This window comes from Ambystoma mexicanum, chromosome 13 (genome assembly GCF_040938575.1).
Source record: "Ambystoma mexicanum isolate Mex_15411 chromosome 13, UKY_AmexF1_1, whole genome shotgun sequence".
Taxonomy (NCBI): Eukaryota; Metazoa; Chordata; class Amphibia; order Caudata; family Ambystomatidae; genus Ambystoma; species Ambystoma mexicanum.
Genome location: NC_090938.1, coordinates 735267634 through 735295218, shown reverse-complemented (window position 1 = coordinate 735295218; position 27585 = coordinate 735267634). Strand labels below are relative to the sequence as shown.

Genomic DNA, 27585 nt, shown 5'->3' with positions numbered 1-27585 from the left:
ACTTGCAAGCACCTATGCAAACACAACAGAATGCGAACACAGGACAAATACTAACACTAAGGATGGGGGTGTCACTGTGGTAAGAGGGAACCCTTTTACAGAGGCAGGGATTAATTTTTACCCTCAATAGGACAGTTCACAGGGTGACCTGATATGTTTAGTACTATCAGTAACACCAGACCCCCAAGAGGAACCAAGAGACCCCCAAGAGAAATCAAGGGTTGATGTGATGATAAGAGGCAAATATTTTTCTTTTCTTGTTGACACTGGGGCGACTCGCTCTTGTATAAGGGAGGGAAAATACCCAATGTCAGATATTGCTATGAATGCCCAAGGGTTTTCTGGAGCTATGAATTTAGTTCCTTTTACTGATAAATTACCTGTTTCTATAGGGGAATGTGACATGTCTGTCCCCTTGTTATATTCACAACAAACACCAGTTAACAATCTGGGTAGAGATTTAATAACAAAACTTAACATGACAATTTCATTTACTGATCAAGCAATAGTGTGGTCCACTCCAGGAATACACTATTTAAATATAGGAAAGTTTGTACTGGCATTTACAGGACAACTAGCTCTACGAGGAGTTCCGGTAGATCCGGAAGACTTCATGTACGGGCTGAGCAGTTTATTAACATGGCTACCTGGATTAGTAGGGGAAATTGTGAGGATACCTGATGAATTTATATTTAGACACAAGTACCTATGGATGAGGAAGAAGGGCAGACTATTCTTCTAAAAATGGAAGCAGCTATAGTACGAGGGGAAATAGAAATGCTTGAAGGGGTAGATGACGAAGACAGATCATGGAGAAGAGTGATAGCTCTTGAAGAGGGATGCAGATTAACTGACATAACAGATGAATATATGTCCAGAGATCAATGTATAGAAGAGGAGGTAGTGTTTTTTATAAGCATTACATACTGGATAAAGATTGAGAAAAGGGAAGTCCCACAGAGAATGACACTGATGCAGCAAAGACCAGCATTCATTCAGGAAGACCTAGAAAAGGTGCCAAGTGTCCTTTGGACTACGGGCTGATATGACGTGGGCATATTGAAGGGAATAGGAGAGGTCAAAATAAAATTTAAGCCAGGAGCAATTTTACCCTGAGCAAAGCAGTACCCCATGTCTAGAGAAGCATATGAAAGCATATTCAATGCTATTTCAATATTGATGAATCAGCGAATCTTAGTGCCATTAGAGTCCCCTTGCAATACTACAGTGTATCCAATTAAGAAATCTAAAGGGGGGGTTATGAAGATGTATCCAGGACTTGCGCCCTCCTAATCAGATCGTAGAAGCAGAGTTTCCATTTGTTTCTGAATCCTGTGACAATATTGTGTAGCATCCTGGTTGAAGCTAAGTACTTCAGGGTGATCAATTTGAAAAATGTGTTTTTCTCGATCTTGTTTGTGAGAAACCTAAGGGTATTCTCCCAAGTAGACCTCGAGAATCCTTTATTCATGTGGGGAGGGCTGGCGCTCTCAGATCCCAACCCTGGCGGTGGATGAGCGAGGGAGGATCACCTGGGTAGGGGAGCCCGTGGTTGTGCTCGAGGAAATACCCCAGGTGAGGTGCGGTATGATGCAGAGGAAGAGGGAAAGGAGGATGAGAACCCGGAGGCCTCTCTAGGCTATACGACATCTACCTCCCTTCCTCGCAGTGAATTTCTCAGGCCCAAATCAGAGAATCCTTTTTGTTCTGTTGTCCACCCTAATAATCCCAGTCATTTCCATTTGTTTAGCAAACCCCACCAATCTCACCCTCCTCACTTTACCAACACCCCTAGGATGAAGAGTATAATTTTGCGTGACAATCCCCCTTTTCACAATATGAACACTTTTGCATATTACGAAGGACGACGGACTAACACCTGAACCAATTACCCGACATATCCCAACACAAGGGTCAAGCAAACTCAGGCAATTAACCAGAATCACACACACACATGACGGCCCTTTCCCTTCCCCACAGGAATAAAAGGTGGAGCACGAGAGCACAAGATGAGCAAGGCAGACCGCAAGTTGAGAGAGCTAACTCAGCACAGCAGTTCCAGAGGAGGAGAAAGACGGCACAAACTGAGAAGGTGACAAGGAGTGAAGCAACCTTGCCCTTTCCGACCAAGGCCCATGAAATCTCAGCAGGAGGAATCGTAATACCGTGAACAATTGCCAGCGTGTGTTGTAGCAGATATCAACGGTACACGGGACCCTCCTCTGCTGATAACCAAGCTGGGGAGAGACACTTGTCTCCGTGGTACCAACCTTGACTCCAGAGAGAAGAAAAGCCAAGGGGTTCATCACAGCCGGTGAGTCGAGGGTAGAGCCGATAAGAAACCGAACTGTGTTGAACGAAAAGTAGCAAACGGCTAATTGAACTGTGAAAGTACAAAGAACCATTGATACAAAAGGGGTAAAACCAGCAACAGAGGAGTCTGGCACCACGTGGGTGCTTACTCCAGAAACTCTGGGCAATTACCCGATCGTTGAAACTACCATTACCAGAAGACCTTGGGAAAGGTGAGGAAGGGGGGGTCAAAATGGTCAAACAGGGATCCAGTAAAATCCTCTGAACAGTTGAAAACCTTTGACCGACAGATGATCGTGAAGCTAAGGGAAGTGAATCCCGCCTCATAAAAACTGATGACAAAGTTGGCAAGTGTGAACCCGAAGGATGGATGCCGATAAACAGTCCCGCTATACAGTGTGTTGACAAGAGTGAACCCGGCAGAGGGATGTTCACAGTGAACTGTTTAAAAAGACATTAAGATTTGTGAATGTCACTGAAGAAACTGTTTTGAGAAAACCATAGTGAACCTGACGGAGGGAGACAAACAATCGAGTGGGATCTGAGCGTGGAAGGGGGGGGGGGGGAGTTCCAAGTGTGAGATGCCAACACCCACCAACTCGTGAATGCAATAGAGAAAAGTGCAACAGAGAAAGTCTTTTGAACGCATGCCAGAGGGAACCCAACAGAGGGAACCTGATATTCGAGAGGGGTCTGAGCATCTGAGCCCAGAAGAGGGAGGACCAGGGGTGAAGAGCTATCACCCAAGTCCAACCAGAGAAGGACTTTAGAACTTTTTGTTAACCTTTTGTTTGTTATTTTGAATCTGTCAGACCCTCAGAACTAAGAAACCTAACTATCGAAGGTCCTGATATCGCTAAGAACCTTTGATGGATCTGAGCGCAGAAGAGGGGGATCCAGGGGTGAAAGGCATCACCCAATGTATATACGGAAAGGAACTGTTGTTTATTATTTTGAAACTCTTCAGGCCCTTGGAGGCCAGAGACATTTTGTAACAAAGAGACTTAACCACTGAAGGCACTGATTGCTGGGTTCAGAACTTTTGGCTCGTGGTGGGAAAGCTCAAGCGTGTGCTGTGCGTCAGAATCCTACCCTGTCCCTTGCTTAAAAAGTGGGGAAGGGAGACCCAGACTACCGCATTCTGACTTATAATTTGTGAACACTTCCTTCTTTCTTAGGAACATTATCCCACACTTCTTTTGTATTTAGCGTAAGGATTGGCAATATGTTTTTCTTAGTATAGTCCCTTTTATTTGACAAATATACCACTAGGACTGCCTTATTATTATTTAGTGGTTGAAGCTTACTCCCAACTTAGATTTTGGTTTAGAATAGGCGTTTTTCCAACTTACCTAAACAGTTTAATAAACACCATTGAACTGTGATCACTTGTGTCTGTCTTTACTGTTGCCACCATGGGTTCCTTACACGTTGCACAAAGACTCACAGGGCCACTATTTAAACAAAAGAGATTAAAACATACTTGTTTACCTCAAGGGTACCTTTAACAGGGTCCTACAGATGGATATAGGTAACATTGAGCTCAAGAGTGTGGTAATTCAGTACGTAGATGACATATTAATCTGTAGTGAAACAGAGAATAAATGTAGGCAGGACTCTGTTCAGTTAATGACTATATTGGCAAACAAGGGATACAAAGTGGATAAGGAGAAATTACAGTACGGCCAGGAAGAGGTGTTGTACATAGGCCAGTTAGTTTCACATGAAGGAAAGAAGGTGACACCTGAGCGAGCTGAGGCTATCATAAAGACACTAAAGCCAAAAACAGTGAGGCAAATGCAGCAATTTCTGGGCTGTTGCAATTATTGCAGAGCCTGGGTATTCGACTGAAGCACATACACAAAACTGCTGCTGCAAGCATTTAAGAAAGCATAAGTTGATAAGGAAAAGATAGAACAGACTGAAGAAATGGAGGAAAAATTTGAGGAATTAAAAATGGCAATTTGTACAGCTTCAGTTTTGGGAATCCCCAATTATAATGAAGAATTGTATTTGTTTTCACACACTAATGGGTCAGTAATGACAGCAGTACTCACACAAAGAACAATACTAGGGTATACACCTTTGGCATATTACAGTGGGATTTTAGATCCAGTCATGGAAGGACATTTTCCATGCGAACAATCTTTGACTGCTGCTGCATTTGCAATTGAGAACTCCACAAGTATTACCATGGGTTGTGCCATGGCGTTATACGTGGATTGATGACACAAAGAGCTTCTGCCTATGAAGTGATAAATTCTAATCCAGCGATTAAAATTGTAAGGTGTGAAATAGTGAACCCAGCCACGTTTATAGCTGAACCTGTAAAAGAAGGTGATCATGTGCATGACTGTGCTAATTATGTCGAATTTTATGATGATATACCCTATGCGAAAGAAAATGCTTTAGCGGGAGGAGAGATTCTCTTTATTGATGGTTCTTCAAAAATTGACCAAACTAGTGGGGAGAGGCATTCGGGATCCGCAGTTGTAAGACACGGATTACATGGTGAATTTGAGGTAGTGGTGGGTGCAAGACTACCATCCCATTTTTCGGCACAGGTGGCAGAATTGGTAGCACTTATTGTTGCGCTCAAGAAACACTGGGATCAGGAAGTGACGTGTATAGTGACTCCTCCTATGTGACGTCAACCATACATGCAGGGCTTTCGCGCTGGAAAAGGAGGGGTTATCTCTGTGCAGACGGCACTCCAGTGCAACACGCGTCTTTATTGGACAGAATTATTAAGGCACTACAACTCCCAGTAGCCATAGTGGTCATAAAATGTGTACAGCATATTAAACGAACAGACGTTATCTCTCGTGGAAACGAAGCCGCAGATGTAGAAGCCAAAATGGTTGCATAGTCCTCAGATATTTTTCGAGTTACGAAACTGAAAATATTAAAGAAGTATTGAGTAGAAGCATGCTGGTACGAGAGGGATTTAATATGCTGTCAATTATGCAACTAATAGAGATACAAGGTAGAGACCAACAAGAAGAGCAGGAGCTAGGGAGTCGTAGGGGTATTCATTATCCCCCGTGGAAGCACTATGGAGACAGGAAAGCACTGGAAAGCCAGTGATGCACTTGAGCAGCTGCATTGCCCTGCGCATATAACCTGAGAAAGTTTTGCTGCCACCATCGGAGAGGACAGGTTTGTTCCCAATCTATTGGAACACGTTGCACAGTTCATTGTGAATTGCATCGTGTGTCAGAAGTTCATGGCTGGGCATACGCTAAGAGCAATCAGAGGAGTAATTAACCCGTCCAAATGGCCAGTTTCAGCATTTGCATATCAACCACTTCGATATGCTGCAGACGTGTAATGGATTTAGCTATCTGTTAGTGGTGGTGTGTCGATGGATCGAGGCAGGTCCTTGTACACATCCTGATGCCACGTGCACATTGAAGTTTCTAGTGCATGAAGTATTTCCAAGATAGGGTGTGTGTCAAGTATTGAGGTCAGATAATGGGCTACCCTTTGTCAATGAGCTGTTTGAACAAATAGGGTTTCTATTGAGCATGATATGATATGATAGAATGAAGCATATGTTTTCTTCTGCTTATCACCTACAAGCAAACGGAATATGTGAGAGGCTCAACAGCCTCCTTAAGGAAAGGATAGCAAAGATCAGATTACATTTGAAAAATGGATGGCTATATTGCCTACCCTTAGCCTTGTATGCCCTTCGAAATTAGCCAGGTTCGGACCATCACCTTACGCCCTATGAACTAGTAACAGGGCACCTCATGAGGATGCCCCTTATGCCCCCATCTAGAGTCAGGAGTGATGCCCAGAGTGTAGCGCAGACTATAGGTGATGAGATGCACGATTATTTGATATGTATGACTACCAGAGTTTGTTTCATTCCAGATCAAGTCAAGCATTGGAGGGAGGGGTCATTTTCACTATCATTGTCACAGCCCATGTTTCTCTGGAGGAACTGCTGCCGGAGGTGGCCGCTCTAGGCGGTGCGGCCTGACGTAGCTCTCTCCCTGAGCAGGGTCCCTTCCTCGAATCCCGCGCGGCAGTGGAGGAGTGAGATCGGCCGTGGGGCTGCAGGGATATCGGACATGGATGGTGTCGCTGATGGTGTTGGACCATATCATTCAACACCCTTTGAATCCCCTGAGCCCATAGCCTCTTCCCTCAGCCCGTGGTAAACGTTAATTTACCAATGCTATAGACCCAAGCTAACCCCAGGATTACTCGAGCTACTCGAGTCGATTCCCGAGGGTTTGCCCTACAGCCCACTTCGAAGGAAAACCTGCAGCTTTCCACGTTGCACCTCTTAGCTGCCTGCCTAGTGGTCCGATGGGCTGAGCGCAGCATTTGCAGGTAAGCACCTGTCAAGCACCTGTTATTTCCTGCCTCCAGCTGTACTTTGCCTTGTTTTACTTTGGCTTCTGAAATGTCACCCCCTCTTGGTGGTATGTCAGCTAATAATCTGTAAACCATGTCTAGCAGTGTCAAGGGTACAGACCGGCCTACTACACCCAAAACTGCCTCTAGTCATGGATCATGTCCCACCAGCACTCAGTATGGTGGTGTGGGTTGGGTGGATCCTTCCCTACAATCACCACCCCCGGCTCTTCATAGAAGAGGCAGCCACCTATCAGATGTTCTAGCACTAAGTGCTAAGAGGAGACAAAAACTTCAGAAAGAGAATCTTTTACTCACTAATCTCCTGCTTACTAACAAAGACCTCAAGAGTGTTGCATGCCCCCTTCTATCCACCTCCATGCAATTTTGTCTAAAGGTACCAGACCCTCTTGCTGCCCATGCAGGGGTAAATGGGGCGTTACTTGAGGTTAACAAATTATTGGGCGCCCGGACTCCGTTGGCTCAGCAGCTAACAAACAAAGGGAACACCCAGGTGAAGTAACTGTAGAAGGAACTGATAGGTGTTTAGTGGAAACTGAGGCACCAGAAAACTGGTTGTCTCTTAAAGAACACATGCTGCGGGACCTTGTGCATGCTCTGCTCAAACATTGAAGAACTCCAGTCTTGGATGGTCTCTGTGGGCCCAAAAAGACCTTTGCCACACTAGTCAGCTTTGCAGAAGCTTAGTCAAAAGGACCTCAAAGGAACAGAAAAGGCTTTCCAAACTCCTCCCCTTCAGAAAGGGTCTCATCAGAGCTGTGAAACAGACCCCATAGAGTTCTCCCAAAAAGGTCTGTCCTTGCAGGCGAAAGTGGCTCTCTCTGCTCTCTGTCCAGAGGGGGAAATTCTACCGCAGGGTACTTTGCCTCCTTCCAAGCCGGTTACTTTATCGGCTTTTCCCCTCTCCAAGGATATTCGACGAAAAAAAGGAACAATAGCTAAGATTATGGACCCTAACCCACAGCTTTTTGTTCTGGACTCGAGAAATATTATCATTACTAACGTTGCCAAGCCAAGTCACCCTCAATCAAGGGAGGCATTGAAGAATAACATTTTAGCTTGGCTCAATCAAAAGGCGGGGCCCAATTGTATTAGAACTCAGGACTTGAAAGTCCTCCGTAGAACTCAGATTGACAACTGGTGTTCCACTGATAACACTGACTGTATTATTATAGGTTGTGGTTTCAGTAGCCTACCTATGTTCTTGAATAGGATTGCAAAATTGCAGGACTTGCACTCGTCCACCAAGTTAAAAATTGTCCTGAATTGATCTTTCTTATTTGTTTGCATATTTTTTTTATAATAGTTGTTGTTTTCATTATGTTTTTGATATTGTCTAAATTGCCCCTGTTTATAGATTTTGTGTTTAGCATTTGGCGATTAATTTTTGTATTTGTTTGTATGTCGGGCCCTTATGCCTCAGTGTCAATGGTGTGCGATATAAATAAAAAATCTAATCAAATCAATTAGAAGAGGACGGCCCAGTAACCAATTCGAGCAAATTATTTCACCACTGAAATTATATGTTGGAGACCAAGTGCTTATTAAAAACTTCACCCATAGGTGACATGAGCCAAGATTTAACTGACCTTTTTATGTAGAAGAAGTTTCCCATACTGCAGTTAAGGTATCTAGAAGAAGAGCTTGGTTACATTTGGGTGATGTAAAAATCTACAAAGGCCAGACCCTCCCTCTAGTACCCGCTGACCAAGAACAAACAACACGGGAATCGGGAAGGAGATTTTTGAAATTAAGGAACACAAATCGCACCACAAAACATCTACAGCCTTTGTGGAATACGCTCCTTCAACAGCAATAGAACTTACCTGCAACACTCATAGAGGAAGAGGAGGTTCCGAGTGATCTTCCCCATTTAAAAGGAAATCGCCCATCCTGTCACCAATTTGTTTGGTGTGCATAGACTGTGGATTCTTTTACCACACTCTAGAAGGATTCATCATTGTTGAGGAACTGACAGAAAGAAAGTGATAGGAAAGAAGAATTATCACTAGAAATACACAAGCAATTTTACCCCTGATGAATGTCCTACATTTGTCTGTGTTTTAAGGACAGAAACCTGTAGAAGTTGGGTTTGAGAAATATACCAATTGCACTTTAGAATTTGACAAATTACTCCAGTGTGAATTTTCATACGGAGAAATGTTGCAATTATTACAACAATTAACCCACAGTACGTGTTTTCCTTGTGTCTTGTAAAGTGTATGTTTTACATGTTTTATGCATCGTGTTTGATATTGAGTTTTATGTAATTTGATCATTTTAGGAGTTTTTACTCTACACATTTAATAAATAAAAATACCTTTTAATGTGATAATTTGATATATCATTGGTTCTTCTTGTCCTGTTTTGTGGTATAGACACCTGTTTAATACACCTTCCTTTTGAATATCGTATATCTTATCCATGTGGTAAGAAGTGTGTGATCCCCAAAGCATGGCATATGCCGTTTGAGAATAGCGTTAATTGAAAACACAGCACCTGTGATATTTCCCAGTATGAATGCAAATGATGAAAATTTCTTTGACCTGTTTGGGCATGTCAGACGACATAGGAGGGATGCAGAAGAAGATAACCAGGGATAAATACCTATCTTGATAATTCGGCTCACTTGGGGAATAATATGTGGTACCAACATATGAAAAAGATGGGGGAGAGAGCATCTGATGAGCGTCTGCTCTCTCATCCCGTATGCCATGAGTATGCCAGTGCACAAGGTGGTGAAAGTGAACAATGAGTGCCTAAAGTCATGGGCCGAGAACTCTAAACTGCTCACATTGGTGGATGACGAATCAGGACCAATGGCTGTAGTCCCATCGATTAATGCAACAATGTGCTTTCGAAGCAATGGTAAAGTCCAAGTTGGAGAAAATAAAGGATGCAAGAACATAATTGACATCCCAGGAATGAAGAGAGGGACTGCTGTCCTAATGGATTGATATTGGGCCTGTGGATCCAGAGGATATATGAAGTTGCCCAGGAACTGGGGAGGAGTGTGTTCCATCGTTCTCATCCATGTTCCAGCCTTGGTGATTCTCCAGAGTGACCTGAATATCGAGGGATTTCCATAAGTGGATGAGCACTTGTGAAAAAGAAGGCCACTTGTACTCTGTCGGATGAAAAGAGAGAACTATTTCTCATCAAAATCAATGAAGGCTTATGAAGATATTCCTGATGAACACAAGTTGTTCAGCAAGACTGTATGATAATGGCATCTATATTCATGCCTGCACTCCAAACAGTAGTCAATGTCAAATGGCTACAGATTACCAGGTGGGAGCTGTTACAGACAATCAATGCTACTATAAAAGGATTCAACACCATAAAGGAAGAATTGAGGGCCATAAGGCTGATGGCGCTACAGAACAGGTATGTCCTTGACATGATTACAGCAATGGAAGGAGATGTTTGCGCCATGGTCGGGCCTTCTTGCTGTACATTCCTACCATTGCATAACAGTGAGAACGGGACTCTGATGGATGCTATAACCATGTTGACAGAATTTCACAGGAAAATAGAGGAGGAGACAGAGGCTATTGGAGATGACGATTTCTTCTCATACCTGTTTTCATGGATTCCCGATTGGATGGTGAGTATATTCAAGTTCCTTGGAGCAATATTGGTGATGATAATGTTTGGATTCTGCATTATAAGGATAATAATTGGACAATGCCAGAAAACAGCAAAGAAAGCAGAAGGAATGAAGATCATGATTGATGTGAAGGGTGAAAACAGAAGACAACGCTCAGACTGGACCGCATAAAAGCCAGTATTGTGGCACCTGAGGGAATGAAGTTCATGTACCCAAGAGATCCTAAGAATTACATGGAACGTTGGGTCTTCTGTACCCCAAGTGGAGAATGTAGTTATATGACCTGGAGTGTGGACGAACACATAAAAAATGAAGGCACCCTGAGGGGGGTGACGAAGATATGGATACCAAAGAAACCTTTCTTCAATAGAAGATTCAAAGAAGCAGGAAACCCTGAGGAGGTGGTCAAGGACTCAACCAAAGGGGGGAATTTAGAGGAGCAGACATACATATCCGCAGGAGATCTTACCCCCCTACCTCCCCTGTATTGAAGCCATGAGACCATGCCCTGTCTAACCTCAGCTACTGTACCAATAGTACAGCGAGAATATGGAAGATGGTATCCATTAAGACGGCCATATTGAATGTACCCTCAAGTTGATGACAGCCTACAGGAGGAGCTCCCTGAAGGAATATGAGAAGGAGCTAGGAAAATGAACTGATGACGTTATACGAAGGAGTGCACAAAGTCCTGAAATATTAAATGAATACAATGTATGGATCTTAGAGACGAAATGACAAAGTAAAGAATCACTTGAACCTTAAAGTGTAAAAGAAGAAGATTGCACAGTAAAAAGTGCTGCAGAAATTATAAGTATGAAGAATGTACAGACGCTGAAACGCAAGATAGATCAAGTCATCACATAGACTAGATATAAGTAGTAAAGAGAATGCAGGCTGAGACACCATTGTACAGAAACTGGGAACTGGTATCATGAAATAAGTATGGCAAAGAATCATGGAGAAAGAATGAAACACTGTGTTGCAGTAGAATAGCAGGTTATTGAAGCTGCGTTGGGAGGCTGTCTTGCCTGAAGTCAAGCACTGAGAAGTCGAGGTCAGATATCTACGCTGAAGAGTAACGTGTGTGGGCAGGATGAATCCTTGCACGTTAAAGTGCAAGAAAGAACACAAAAGATGCCAAGTCTTAATTCATTTAAAACATTTAAAAGCTTGCAGAATGAGCAGAATCGTGGTCTCTTGTCACATGAGTAGAGGATGGAAATGATATGATATGATATGGCATTTATAACGCGCCTACATACAAGTGTTTCAAGGCGCGACGGGCAAGGGAGGGAAACAGAGGGAGGACAAGGCCAAGTGACATTGAGATCGCGCAAGTGCAGGGGAATGGGAGAAGAAAAGTGCCAGGAGAGGGGTAAAGGGAGGAAGAGCAAGTGCCGTACACAGGTTCAAACAACATCAGAAGTGCGGCCAGCAGGTGGCGAGTGCAAGGGTTAAGTGTAGACAGCAGTTGTCAAATAAGTGCAGGTAAGGGGACTGTAGGATTACAGATACGGCCCCAAGTGCAAAGGTTGCCGGAGGCAGTGCATGTGTGCAACTGGGCGGGCAGGGACCTGGGCCAGAATTCAGACGGTAGCCAGGTGACCAGTGAAGTATCAGACAGGAGATCAGCAGGAGAGAGGAAGAGAGAAGGCAGAAGCAAAGGAAGGTCTTGAGATGCTTCCGGAACCAGAGATGGTTCTGCTCAAGTTTCAGAGAGGCAGGGAGGCTGTTCCAGAGGGAGGCCCCAGCCGAAGGAAGAGATCTACCACCAACTCGTTGCTTGGAGAAGCAACTGTCCCTGGGGGAGTTGGAGATAGAGGAGCGAAGAGCTTGAGTAGGAAGATATTTCCAAAGAGAGAGTTGGAGGTAAAGAGTACCCAGGCCCCAGAAGGCCTTGTGGACAATGCAGAGGGTCTTGAACCTGATCCCTGCAGCCACTCGGAGCAAATGAAGAGATTTCAGAGCTTGAGGGATACGATACCTGGGCTTGACGCCAATAACAGGTCTTGCAATCCTGTTCTGGATGAGTTGCAGAGGGCGGAGAGTAGAAGCAGGCAGATTTAGAAAGAGGCTATTGCAGTAGTCCAACCTAGAGAGAACCAGAGCTCTGGAGACAGTGAGCTTCTGGGGGAAGGTGAGGAAAAGAAGAATACATCTGAGCAGGTGCAGTTGGTAGTTTGACTTCTTAGACATGTCAGAGATATGAGGAGAAAAGGAGAGTGTGGAGTTGAAGATGACCCCAAGGGTTTTGGCCTCACAGGTGGGAGCAGGAAGAGGGCCAAGGGAGGCCAGCCAGAGAGAGACAGGAAATGAAGGAGCAGGTGTGCCGATAAGGAGGATCTCTGTCTTACTGGCATTAAGGCACAGATCATTACCAGCACACCACTCCGGAATTACAGACAAACAGTCAGAGATGAGAGAGGGAGAAGAGGTGGCAGAGGGGAGCCTGAAGACCAGCAGAGTGTCATCCGCATATCACTGAAAGTTGAAGCAGAGAGCAGCAATGTAGTGGTCAAGAGGTTCCAGGTATTGGTTGAAAAGCCAGGGAGAGAGGTTAGACCCCTGGGGAACACCACAGGTAGAGAGTGAGACAGAGAAAAGGAAGGCTTGAACTTGGCATTCCAGATACAATAGTGAATGCCCTCACTCCCATTGCATTCCCAGGACGAGAATACTCTGCAAGGCCAAGTACAAAGAGAATTTCATGGCAGAAGGTATGGGTGATGAGAGATGCTCGGCTAATTGGGTGGTCGGGCAGCCTCATGTCCTTTCTACTTGCACCTGGGTCTTAGCTTACATGTTGCTAATTGAACCGAATATTCCAGAAATGGCACAAGCGTGCCAAACCAATTGTATTAGTCCGTATAACGAAGGACCTTATAGCTTAAGAAACCAATGAAACACTGTGTAACTGATATTTCATAAATGACACGTATGAAGAGGTAGGCATACATTTTCCACCTGATATCGGACAGCCAATAACAAACCAAGCCCCTATGTGATTGTATATCTAGATGTGTCCCTTGACCAATCCCAACCCTTGATAGGTTTTAACTATTGCCAAGTAGCATGACATCATTCTGACGCATAAAGAAGTATATAGTTGTATTTTTTGTGGAAATCGCTGAGCGAATGAGAGTATGTCCGTTGATGTTCGTTGTACACTCCTTGTTTTAGATAAATGGTAACAAAACAGCAACTTGTCATCTTCTTAAGTTTGTCCAGTGATTTGGACATCCAGCCATAAATGCACGTTCCAAGGGCCATAAGCTCAGTTGGTACACCCAGGATGCAGTTAGGTCAGTTGCCCACGAAGGATACTTCAGGGCCCACAGTTGGGTGGATTAAGGTTTGGCTCTCACGCACAACTACATATTCCTTTGGCATCCAACGCAGTCTGTTGTATCTGACATTTATATAGCCACCCCAGTTGTATTCTGGTGATAAGAGCTTGGTGGGCTTTGTGTGTAGGAGATATCGGTTGAGGTGGCTTTCATCATGCCAGATAGCCTCTAGTCCATTGTTCTTGTCCTTCTCAATGCCTTCCAGGCAGGCACGGGCAAGCTTTTCGACCTCGGGCACCACCCCGCCAAAGGTGGCTGCATGATAGTAGTAGTCGCCCTCTCCAGGGGCGATGTAAGCTGCAGAGGCAGGGTTGGTCTCATATGTGAAGAATATCCTCCACATCATGTAGCGTGCGGAGTGGAGCTGGGCCACCAATTCGCCGAGGGCCTCAACTCCATAGTGAGATGTGAACTCCTGATCCACATCCATGCAGAAGAGAAAGTTCACCTCCTGCTGCGCGCGAGGGACCACCAGCTCAATGATGTCCCTCATGCGCATCATGCTGACATCCTGCCAGCGGGCATACTTCTTGATCTTGGTCACCACCATGGTCCTTCTGGGTGCCAGAGGGAGTTTGGGCACTAGGGAGATATCATCCACCAAGACGTAGTAGACAACAGGGTGGCCAATCATGAAGTGGCGCTCAGCCGTTTCCAGGAAGTGCCCCAGATATCTTGGAAGGTACCTGAACACAGGGAAGACACGGGCAACATGAGAATGTGTCAGTGCAGTGCCAGCGGACAAAGGATGCAAAGAGAGAGCGAGAGAGACCACCCCTCCTTACTACCTGCCACAAACCAGTCACTACTACCCAAGTGATTGGCACTCCTGTCTGCCCCTGATTCTGCACCCAGCACCACCCACGCACAGGGCTCTATAACAAAAATTAATATCTGCTCCTGCTAGTCTGATCAACTGATTTTCATACATGTTCACCCGCCTGCCCCCTGATTTCACCACATGCCTGTGCACCTGCCCCCTCTATACACTGACTCAGCCGAGAGTCCCAGCGAGACAGGCAACGCTGATCGCAGCTTGACTACATAGCTCAACTGCACACCAGGTAAAAGTGGTTGCCTGATCGCATAGCCAGCTGTCCTCTTGTACAGCACACCCTGACATCTTGCAGATTCCCAGACAATGTTGCCCACCTGTACACCAGCCATGCCATTTTCCTGCACATCAGGTCCTGCTGCATCCCTACAACCTGCTCATCACACTGTACCTCATTGCCAGTGACCAAGCACCTGGGCCTGCTGCCTTACTGTGTCCATTTCCCACACCTACACATCTGGCTCCTTTGCCCAGCTGTCATGGTGTTGCCCAATAACAGGGATCTTGGCACACCCTTGAACTTATCCCCGCTCCCACACAGTGCTGTAAATAAAGCAGACACAGCAGGGTAGCATAGAACCAATTTTACTCGTCTACTTCCAACTCCTGACTGACTCCTCGTTTTCTGGCTGGCCCGCAACCCATGCCCTCAAGCCCCCTACCTTCCCACGTGATGCTGATCATTGCTTCACAACACAACAACCTCCCCCTTTTTAAACAGTTAACATTCAATCAATTTCTTCAATGAGTCTATGAGGTATTTTCTTGGCCTTCTGAGGTCGACCAGGATGACTCACCTGCACCCTTTCTGGTCTGAGGCCAGCCGGGTGGGCCCACATGTCACGGCCAGACTCTTCCCCATCTCCTTCATAGGGGTCTTCAGACTCCACTGGGTCTGTCTCTTCTCGCTCTACACAGGTATCTTCCTGAAATGTGAGGAGTTCCGTGTCACGTGCCGTCGTTCATCACCGGCTGTTAAGAGAGACCCCTTTACTTTCATGATATTGGGCACTGTTAAATGCTGCCGTATGCTTGTGAGTGTGAGGTTGTCTTTTGATGATAGTGTCCCCCTCCTTCAGGTTTGTCTCATGAGCCTGTCTCTTGGCATCAGCCTGACGCTTCATCCCCTCCTTCGCTCGGGCATCTTGATCCATCATGACCCAATCATCCACGTTGGCTTCCTCGGATAGGGTAACATGTGGCAGTTGTGTTCTGATGTTATGCTCAAACATGATTTCCAAAGGGGCCTTGCCTGTGGTGCTGTGTGGAGTATTTCGATAATCCCTCAAGAGTTGATAGAGCACTTTCTCTACTGGTTGTCCAGTCAGGTGAGTGATCTGGATGTTTCTTTTGATGTTGCTCATAAAACGCTCTACCCTCCCATTAGCATGGGGCCATAAGGTTTTTTTTCTTCGGTGTTGGAATCTCATGTATTCGACAAATGTTCTTGACCTGTAAAACGTTGTCAGACTTCACTACTCTCGGAACACCATAGGCCGTGAACATCCTGTCGAGAGCCAGTATGGTGTGATATGCCACTGTGGAGCACACAGGCTGTAACTCTACAAATCGGGAGTATTCGTCCATAGCTGCTAGCACGTAGTCACCCCTGTCAATTGGACCAAAGAAATCAATGGCGATTTCGTCCCATGCCTTCTCTGGTAGTTCCATCAGTTCCAGGGGTTCAGGTCTGGTATGCGTTTTAATGACGGTGCACGTGGGACAGTCTTTGAGGAGTGCGTCGACTTGACCATTCAGGAAAGGGAACCAGACGTTCTGTCGTAGAAGCCGCTTTGTTGATACTATGACCCTGTGTCCCTCATTCGGGTTCTAGTATCCTCCATCTTAGTGTTTGAGGGATAACAATCTTTGTCCCTTTCGAAAGCAATCCCTCCTCCGAACAAGTTAGTTTGTCATTGATGAGTAGCATTTTCTCAATGTCTCATTGCACCTCGGGGCAGACACACTCCCCACCTGTTTTTCTTGTTTCCATCTTTTTGACCCCAGACACATGAGGAGGATCTGGACTGCCTGGTCGTTCTCTGTCTCTTGAATGATCTGGCTGATGTCAACCCTTTTTGGGGCAGCGGCCTGTACCACGTAATGAATGTACTGGTCCACGATCATCGTACCTGTCACCACAGAGGCAACAGGATGGCGAGATAGGAAGTCTGCACAAGGTTCTTCATTCCCAGGCTGGTGTTTTATTTGAAATCTGTAGTGTTGCAATCCTGAGAGGCATTTTGTCTTGGGGGTTGCTGTACATGAACAGTAGGGCCTGGTGGTCCCTCACTATTGTGAAAGACTTTCTGCACAGGAACAGATGGAAGTGTTTGCAGGCCCACACCACAGCCACACCTTCCTTCTCGGCCTGTGAGTAGGCCTGTTCTGTCTTAGATAGACTCCTGCTGGCGTATGAAACAATGCGCCATTTGTTGGGTGATTCCGGGTCTACATGTGGAAAAATGGAACCCAGTCCCACCGGCCTTGCGTCGACTGTGAGTTTGGTGTCTCTTGCTGTTTTGAAGTAGGCCATGTTATCTGCGTACGATATGCACTCTCAAATAATCTCAAAAGTTTCCTGGCAGGCCTCACACTACACAAATGAAACCTGTGTCTTCATGAGGGCTCTGAGCGGTTCGCTCATCAAAGCACAATTCTGAATGTAGCGGGTACAGTAACTCACTAGCCCCAGGAATGAGCGCAAGTCTGACGCAAGTCTGATAGGTTGGTGGGCAGAGCAGTGTTGTTGAATGCTGCCACCTGATCCGGAAATGGAGTCATGCCCTGGGCTGAGAACAAATGCTCAAAGAAACTCAGAATCCCATTCCGAAACTCAAATTTCTCCTTGTTGAGGATGAGGTGGGACGCTTCTAGGGCCATGCAAACCCTCGGAAGCATGTTGTTGTGTTGGTCCTGATCTTTCCCAAACACCAGTATATCGTCGCTATAGTTCAGACAGTTGGGGATATGTTTGATGATATTATAGATCTAAGCCTGGAAGATCTCTGTGGCTGAGGAAACTCCAAAGCTGAGACGCTTATACCTGAAGAGTCCTAAACGGGTAACAGAAGTACTTATATATCTGAATTCCTCATCAGCTCCAGCTGTTGGTATGCCTTATTTAAGTCCAGCTTGAAGAAGAGTTAAGCACCATTGAGGAGGTAAATCATAGCAGTGATCCGCGGGGCTTGATACCTCTCCCTCATAATCGCCCCACTTGGTCTGTGCATGTCAACACCAATTCTGATGGCATTGGATCCCTTCTTAGGGACTGGGACTATGGGTGAAACCCAGGGGGTGGGTCCGGTTGTTGTCTCAGTGAATGATATCCTGTTCAAGTAGTTTGTGCAACTCTTCTTCTACCTGCAGTTGAATGTTCATAGGGTAGTGATGAGCCACAGGGTGCACCTCTGGGGATATGTACAATTTTATTTGTCTGTTTTTCAATTTTCCAAGTCCTTTGAAAAGTGCGGGGAAAATCTGTTCTGTTCTCGCTGTGGAGTCTATGTATTTTCCTGCCATAAACCGATACAGCACATGGATCAGTCCCATGTCCAGTGCTGCCTTGATGCTCAGGATGCAGCCGCTTTCCGCCGCTGTCTCCAATAGATGAATTAGTAATTCCCTGGATTGTCCCTTGTACTCAGCCATGAAGTACCCCTTGCACGGTAGTGGGGTCCTTGACCAGTAGGGGTAGATGTTCACCTCTGCCGGCTTGAGTCTGGGGGCATGTGGAATTCTGCTGTAGGCCTCTCTACTGATGATGTTGACAGTCGCCCCTGTATCTACCAGGAACTCAGCATGCAGATCATTTACTTGTAGCAGCAAGATGGGGCTCTACTCCTTGGCTCTAGGTTTTTCCAACAAGTATAAGTAATCCTGTTTCCTTGGTCCTTCTGCGGATGAATATCTGGAGCCGCTGTCCAATGGAGATTGCTCCACTAAGTACAGATGCGTTGTTTGGATCTCCTCTGAGACCAAGAAGTGGACGAGTGGTGAAAGTACCATTCCGGCATGGCTTTCTAATGATGGTACCCCTCCTCCTTCCTTTGTTTGTGTCATCTATGTGCGTGTTCATAGGGTGTTGGCTCTCCCATCTGGTACGACCTTGCCCTCTCCTTTACGTGTCTCATTGTGGTACTTGCTCCTCCCCCACATGCCTGGATTTACGACATTCGGCACACTGCCTTGAAATGGTTCTCCTCCCAGCATGCCGCACATTTCTGTCCAACGGCAGGGCACACGCCCTTTTGCAGGGATTCATACCCACATCTGTAGCAGAAAGGGTCACTGTTGCTTTGATGTGCCGGGTATGTCACTACCTTGTTGACCGACTCTGATTGTGGGGTTGACACTTTAATGTTGCTCATAGCCTCGACCTGCATTTCCAAGGCTGTGTTCGATCTGGGCAGTTGCAGTATTTTGTCCCGCAACCAAGGTTTCTGTAGTAGACGTTTACGGAATGTTGAGGATTCACAACCTGCAATGATCTGGGATTGTAGGGCTTCCTCATTGGAGTAGTTGTTGAAATCACAGTGCTTCATGTGGATGCATATATGCAGTACAAAGCGTCCATCGCTTCACCTCTGTTCTGCTTAGTAGTTTGGAACACGTGGCGCTCGTAGTCCACATTGGTGTGCGGGGTAAAATATTCTGTGAGCGCCACCCACAGACCAGCATACGAATCTGTTGAATCAGTAGGGAACTCGTCTAAGATGTCCCTCACGTTGGTCCCTATGGCCAGCAACAGCAAGCTGTGCTTTCTGTCATCATCCAGCGGGCCTATGGCCATAATGTAGGTGTAAAAGTCTCTGGCCTGCCTTGTCGATCTGGGCCCCAAGTTGCTGGTCTCCATGATGTCGAAATGGCTAGGCAGCTGCATGGCTAGGTTGAGTTGTAGGCGCGATAGTAGGCCTTCTTGTGGCGTGGCGGGGACCTTGAGGGTCTCAGCATCAGACATGTTGCTGTAGGTGCAGGCACTGCACGCGACCGTATCTCTCTCTTTGGGCTGCTATGCCCCTTCTCTTGCAGTGATGGGCGGATATTTTGTATTTTTATTTGTATTTATTGATTTATAGAGCGCTTTACACCAAAGCGCTGTACAATTGAACAACTTAATACATGAAAACATAAACAATAGAACGGTAGAAGCAAAATTACAATATGAATCAATCAACAAAACAGTGAGAAGAGCAATTTACTGCGGGAGACAGGGAGAATAGTGGAGTAGGACTGGGTGGGGGGAGGGGAGCTGATGATATTGTCTTGCTAGGCTTACAATCTTGGGTCAGCTACTGTCCTGCCCAGTTGTCTGCTGGCAATATATTGTCTGTGATGCCCCTGCCTAGGGCTGCTACTGCAGGAACACAGCTCCTTTCCTCTTGTTCTTGCCAGCCCTGAGGGAGCACAGTTCCTCTACTTTTGCACCTGTCAGCACTAACGGATGAGTGTATGGACCATTAAAGCGGCCCCGGCACTTCAGCGTGTGTGTTGTGCCCTGGGCTTGCAGCCCCTTTTCCCTGGCATGCAGGTACTTTGCTGCTCTACGCACCTCTTTGCGCACGCGCATGGCTCACTGTAGTCTTACCGCCGCACTCCGCATTCACTCTGCCTTGGGCCCGGCATCACGCTGCTCCCTTGCAGCCGCCTTCTGATGCATAGTGGGTCCGCCACTCCTTAGTTGCCAGTTTGGGGTTGCCCAATAACAAGGATATCGGCACACCGTTGGACTTATCCCCGCTCCCACATGGCGGTGTAAATAAAGCACAGACGCAGCATGGCAGCATGGAACCAACCTTACTCATTAACTTAGAACTCCTGACTGACTCCTCCCTTTCCACCTACCCCGCTCCTCGTGCCTTCCGGCCCCCTCCCTTCCCATGTGACGCTGGTCATGGCTTCACAACACCACAACCATGCACCTATATTGGAAACAGTCACCATGCCCCACCTCGAGGCCTGGCCTTCATGCTAGCCTGTGCGCATGCCCTGAAGTGACACTCACTTTCCCACTGCAAAGACAGACAGCCCGATAACTGTGCCGCATGCCCGGTGCATCTCATCATCTATTGTCCGGTTGAAGGTTCCTTCCCAAACAATGGGGGCCCCCCACGCAGTCACGCCTGGCTCCTTTGGGAAGAATCTGAAAAGGAAATGGAATAGAGAGCAGTGTGAATTCAGTTTTCTGAAGTGATGTTGCATCAAGTTATTCGTTTTTAAGAAGGCTGTCACAATCTGTTACCAAATTCCTGGAGTAATGTCACAAGCTATTACCAAGTTCCTGGAGAGATGTCACAATCTATTGCCAAGTTCCTGGAGTAATTTCACAAGCTATTACCAAGTTCATGAGTGGTGTCACAATCTGTTAACAAGTGTCTGGAGTGATGTCACAATCTATAATCAAGTTCTTGAGTGATGTCACAATCTATTACCATGTTCATGTAGTGGTGTCACAATCTGTTACCACATGCCTGGAGTAATGTCACAATATATAATCAAGTTCTTGGAGTGATGCCACAATCTATTACCATGTTCCTGTAGTGGTGTCACAATCTGTTACCACATGGTTGGAGTGATGTCGCAATCTATTATCAAGTTCCTGGAGAGATGTCACAATCTATTACCAAGTTCCTGGAGTAATTTCACAAGCTATTACCAAGTTCATGAGTGGTGTCACAATCTGTTAACAAGTGTCTGGAGTGATGTCACAATCTATAATCAAGTTCTTGAGTGATGTCACAATCTATTACCATGTTCCTGTAGTGGTGTCACAATCTGTTATCACATGCCTGGAGTGATGTCGCAATCTATTATCAAGTTCTTGGAGTGATGTCACAATCTATTACCATGTTCCTGTAGTGGTGTCACAATCTGTTACCACATGCCTGGAGTGTTGTTGCAATCTATTATCAAGTTCCTGGAGTGGTGTCACAATCTGTTACCAATCAAACTTGGGGCTATTCACTTTCCACAAAATAGGTATACCAAATATCCATCGCCTTTTCCCAATAAGTAACACATTCTTTGTATGTATGTTTCAAGGTGTATATTCTTAATCACTGTGCAAAGAGTTTGAAGTGACCTGGCTCTTTCAGGTGACGCACCATGCTGAACACACAGTTAAGTACGAAGGTAGGTTTGTTGTACAATTCCAAAAGGTCACTTGGGATACATCAGGCAAGCAAATGGGGAGCAACCACTCGTCCATCCACACCCCAGCCGGCTCACTGTCCGACCCAACATTCCATACCAAGATTCCACGCGTGCACTGCGACACCAGCTTGCACACGAAGACAGGCAGGCCACAACACAGTTCGGGCAAAGCAAATCAGGTAAGACCTCTTTGCAATGCGATTCAGTCTTAGAATCCTTCATTAAGAGAACATATCTGGAAATAACAATAGTAGGCAAACTGGACTTTTGGTATAGGATATCCTGTGCTACCTATTAGTAAATCTTAACTACAGGACCTCTCACCTGCCCAAATGGTCCACATTTCTTTGCAGTCACTGACTCTAGTGGCTATATGGGTTAGTCTGACGTCATGTGATACGGTCAGAATCACGTGGTCTTACCCAGGCAGGCTAATCATTCTTCAGAATGCATGAATCATAACACTGCTCAATATGGTGTATTGATGAATTCAATGCTTCGAAGGATACCCTGTACCATCCTCCCTTACTCCTGAGGTAGGTCCCCAGGTCTTCCCTGTCTATTTCCTCTTTGTGATGACTCTTTGCATACTGCAACCTTCCCATCTGAAGTTAAGCGGGCTATTGTCGTGTGGGAGGATAGCTCAGGGACAGTGCAGTGCGTTGGTCCTGAAAGCAAACTAATGCAGAATAGCACAGGTTCGAATCCCAGTCTGCACTTGGAAACTGGTCTCTGGTATTAAGTGTGTTTTAAGATAAGAATTATTTCATTATCATCCCCATTCTTAAATGAAACAATCTTGACCCATTTCCCTTCTGGCTATTCCTGGATTTTATCTTATCCTGACCATCCCGTTCTTTTACCGCTTTATCAATCTGGCTTTCGTCCCTACCCCTCTACAGGAACTGTGCAGCTCTTTTATTAATTCATAACTCTCTGCACATCTCATTAAGCTCTCCTCAATAATTCTTAATCTTAGGGTTCTCTGGCTCTGTTCTTCAGTGGTTTTGTGCTCATCTCACTGATCGCAGCTATTCTGTCTCTCGGGCTGGCCAGCGCCCCCCCTCTTCCTCTCCAATGTGGAGTCCCCCATGGATTTGTCCTTGGCCCACTTTCTGTTATTTCTTTGTACTATTCCCTTGTCTGCTCCCAGCTTGTCTTTTAATCTTCCGTGTCATTTCCGAGTTGATGATTCCCAGATCGGTCTTTCTTTTCCTTCCTTCTCGGACTCTACTCGCTCTACTCTTTCCGCTTGCCTACTTTGTAGCCAGCCTTCAATGGCCAATCATTCTCTTCATCTTAATTCTCACCTTTCCTCCCTCTCAACTTTCACTCTCCTCTACCGCGGAGTTACTTTGTGACTCTACACACTCTTTTTTTACTTCACATTTCTAATACTGCCTGTTCTTGTCGCTTTCATCTTCATAATGTCCGTAAAGCTTGTCCTTTTCTATCATTGCGTCACTTCCTCCTTGATTTGTTTTTGTCTCTACTATTGCTCTGCTCGCTTGGTCGGTCTTCATGCCTATTAGTTGGCCACTCTTCGCTCAAACTCGAATTCTTCTATTCTTGTTCTTTTTTGCCTTTCTCTTCGTAATTCCATCCACGCTCGCCTGTTTCTCCTTCCAGGCTCCCCTTTGATACTCATCTTCTTTTCCACGTTCTTTGTATTGTTTTTAAGTGCATTCATGGCCTGGCCCCTCTTTACCGGTCTCTCTGATCCCCGACTCACTTCATTCTGGCAGTTCCTACACCTCCTTGTGCCCAGTCTCGTGTCTACTCATTCTCCCTTCTGGCTCCCGAGCACTGGAATCAGCTGCCCCTCCCCCCTCCTTCCGCTTACGGCCTAAGCAATACTTTCTTTCTCTCTCTCCGCAGTAATATTTGACCTTTACTGTATTTATTGTCATTCCTTATTAGTGCACTGCCTACTGTTATGTAGAGCAATTTGGCAAAAGGGCTATATAAAATCAATAAAATGCAATTACAAATACAATGCAGGCTTTGATGATGAGCTAAGATCTAATGGAACTGCACTATTGAACTAAAACCATAGACAGACTTAGGGGGTTATTACAAGTTGGGCGGTAAGGGATACCGGGCACCGGTAAGGAGACCGATGCTGGTAATCCCTTACCGCCCAATTCTGAGGTCCCTTAGCGGGAGCCTCAAAGAACGTGTGGTCTGGTCCTTTACGGGTCCCGGTAAGGGACCAGGGTGCTAATAACGGTACCGCAATGCGGTACCGTTATTAGCTACTTCCCCATTCCCATTGAGCCCTATAGGGGCTCAAATGGGAATGGGGAATGGTTGGTTCAATGGGGATTTACCGGTCCCTCCAGGGTCAGAATGCACCAGTAAATCCCCATTGAACCAGACCGGTGCCGGACCCGTTATTGGAGGCAGCCATGGCGCAAATAGTGGCATGGCTACCTCCAATCTCTCAATGAGGCCCTTAGTAATGTAACATGGTGTGGTGTAATGACCAAATCGTGCGCAGGCATGCAACGTGCTGTACTAGCCACATTGTGCATAGGCATACAGCCTGCCAAGGTAGGATATAGGGTTAAAAGCCTATCGAAGCACACACTGAATGCTTGCAGTGTTTAGATCTCTTTATCTTTTGCAAGCGATGTTCCATGGTAAACAGGTACGAGTTTGCACAGGAAAATCAAGCTGAAGTGCAAGCCGACTCACTGAGATGGGAGGTGTGAAGAAGGAATGGGAAGGCAGGTGTCCAGCAGTGCCTTTCCCTAGACAACAAGTTAGCAAACCTTCGGGGGGGAGGGGGGGGGGGGGAAAGAGAGAGAGAGAGAGAGAGAGAGAGAGAGAGAGAGAGAGAGAGAGAGAGAGAGAGAGAGAGAGAGAGAGAGAGAGAGAGAGAGAGAGAGAGAGAGAGAGAGAGAGAGAGAGAGAGAGAGAGAGAGAGAGAGAGAGAGAGAGAGAGAGAGAGAGAGAGAGAGAGAGAGAGAGAGAGAGAGAGAGAGAGAGAGAGAGAGAGAGAGAGAGAGAGAGAGAGAGAGAGAGAGAGAGAGAGAGAGAGAGAGAGAGAGAGAGAGAGAGAGAGAGAGAGAGAGAGAGAGAGAGAGAGAGAGAGAGAGAGAGAGAGAGAGACACACCCTGGTCTTTGCTGTAATACAACCTGGGGTATGTACGATTGTGCTCTGTGTCACCTGTAACAGGTAACTTGCACTGTTTCTCATTCTTGCTAAATCGACGCCCATATGCAATTTGTAGTGGTTACTTGCCATGTTATCTACTCATTGCTAAATAAATGCCAAGTAGTATACATTTGACTTCCTCTCCGGAGTGTGTTCATTGCTTCTGTAAAACAGCAAATCTGTAATATAGTGTGCACGTCTGCGTTGGACCAGTCCCCCAGGGGTAAACGCACACCGGCGTTACACACACGGCAAGAGATGTCAGACTAAAATAGATGTATTTATTTTTATTTTATTTTATTTATTGACTTGTATATAGCACTTTACGCCAAAGCGATTGCAAGCCGTTGGGTTTGGTGTAGGGGAGCAATGGCCACGAGGCCCTCCTCACCTACAGCTTCCTCCCCAGACGGGGACCATGACTCGGTGGGCGCCCCCTCATGCCACCCGGGCCCAGGTGGAGGAGGATTCACCCGCCGACGACATTGCCCACACGCACCCTGTCCTTGCATTTACCAAAAATTAAGTTAGGCCTAGACGCCATCTTGCCTAGCAAACATGGTGTGAGTTCAGCACACTGTAACGAGGCCCCCACCTTTGGAGGGCCTTTCATGCATCTCTGTCGCCTCAGCAGCCCTGACAGATCCGCTGCGAGTGCGTTCCCATGAGAAAGTCGGAGATGAGCTAAACCCGAGATGCCAACACGGCAACATTATATTAGTAACAATGTGATATTGCACCCCGTATGACCCGGACCGCAAGGCCGGGGTAGCGAGGAAAAAAGCTGAAGCATCACTATCTGAAGAAGGTAGAAAACAATTCAAGTATTGGTATTAATGAACTACTTCTGTTTAAAATGTGAATAAGCCATAAAAATGTAACGTTATATGATATCCCTCCAGGTCTGGACTAATGCTGCTATAACCACGGAGAAAGATGTTGACCAAACGTGTAACCTCTATCTGTAAAAGTGTTTTTCAATAGTATGTAGAAACTTGAACTCATATATGTTTTTTAATTCACCCAAAGCGGCGAGCATCAATCTCTGTAGGCCATAACCTAGATATCCCTCGTATAACGTCTAATGTACATACAATACGCACACAATGTAGTGAATATAATGTTAGGTAATGAAAAGGTACTGGAACCGACTGTATTAAAGAAATGTGTAACGAAATTGAAGTATATATATATATGTGTCTAAATAACGTCAAAATAAGGCAGAACAGTATAGAACTTCTGCATCCACTGATCAGCAACGCACGAGGAAAATACCTTTGTGGATATATGCAAGGCCATTCCCTCTCCCACCCCACCAAGCCTGCCAGATAAAAAAGCTAAGACTTGTGCCGCGCTCCCTCACCTCCCCCAACCAAGCTGGCGTTACTTCAGAGAGTCAGAGGCCCCGGCGCCGCAACCAAGGCCACAGCCCGCCACCTGTGTTATTTACAGCACGGTAATAAACCCACGGATGAACCCACTGATCTACCAGCACCCTCTCATAAATCCCACGAACCCCCCAAGAATCCTGACCCCGTGTAAGGACGACCCCCATCATTGGGACAAGACACAGAGACCCATCTATATAATAACTTCTAACGCAGCAGACAGACATGTATCATTCGGCCCAGGCCCCAGAGCCCCGTCCCGCGACCTAAAATACCGGTCAATAGGACACAGGTAAATCTCACCCCAACCGACAACCACCAGACCTCTCATGAGGTGCATTCCTCGTGTGTTGTGTTTATTTTATAAGATAAGCTGCTGAAGCGATTTATTAATGAACTTAAATGTCATTTTCTGAATAACTGCAGTGTGCATGGCCTAGGGCAAATGAGACAGGAAAGGTATTCGTCATTGTCACAGGCTGCCCCAGCACATCAACACCGCACGGATGACCTCAAGCCGGCCTGCCAGGCCCAACCCAACCCACGAGGCTGACCAGTGACGTCGTCCCGCCAAGACCAACCCCGCTGCAGCAACACCTATAGTTAGTCGACGCCACCCAATCCCAATTGACTTGTGCCCCCTATAGTGTTTAGGTGTTGATGACGTTTTTTGTATTAGAAATACGCCTGTCTTTGCTATTGTCAGGCAGAGCGCTCTCGTAGGTTGCAGAGTTCTTTGCATGCCTTATTCTTGGATAAACTCCCACTTACGCTCACCCGCACTCTGTCTTGGCCTTATTCCCACTACGGGAGAGTCCCTTATTGTCTCTCATTGCGGGGAGGATCGTGCTTAATTGGGGGCGCTTCCCTTCAGTGGTGACCCCGATAGCGTGATATCCCCAAACTATTTTTCCTAACTCCTTCTTAACGACCCCCTTGTGGCACGAGAATCTCCGGTCAAGAAGGGATACGCACGGTGAGCCGTCTCCGGGAGGCCGCCCGCCAACGGCGACCGGCACAATAAGAAGTGCGCACTCAATGAGAAAGGGTACGGGATCCCGATTGGAAAAAAATCCCCTTTGAGTGCCGCTCGCCGGAGCCAGGGGCTGACCGTTGAGTTACCGGTGACGCCGCCTGGACGGACCCAGTTTCGGAGAGTATCGGTTCAAGACGGGCACGTGAGTACCGAGTGCGAGTGATCGTCAAGGGGAAAAGAAGGGGAATTGGGAATAAAAAAACGGGGACAGGTAGAGGAGAAGAATATCGGGGGTCTACTACAGACGGGTCTTGAAACTTTCTTTATTCTTTCTTTTGCATATGGCCATTAGGAGTAAGAAATAAGTGACGTGGTAGAAGTGACGGAAACCTAGCTCCGAGAGGGGGT

The 27585-nt window shown here is 46.3% G+C and overlaps 1 protein-coding gene across 2 annotated transcripts in view; it reads right to left on the bottom strand.

The window, feature by feature from the left end:
* Nucleotides 1-3930: 3930 nt before the first annotated feature.
* Nucleotides 3931-27585, bottom strand: part of LOC138521854 (N-acetyllactosaminide alpha-1,3-galactosyltransferase-like) — a 122894-nt gene continuing 99239 nt past the window's right edge. For both annotated transcript variants that reach the window (XM_069634999.1, XM_069635000.1), the window contains 2 exons: nucleotides 20505-20642; nucleotides 3931-14348 (listed from right to left, as the gene is read on the bottom strand). In XM_069634999.1, coding sequence (XP_069491100.1) covers nucleotides 13619-14348; nucleotides 20505-20642 — 868 coding nt within the window. In that variant the 3' untranslated portion in view covers nucleotides 3931-13618. The remainder of the gene's footprint in view (nucleotides 14349-20504; nucleotides 20643-27585) is intronic.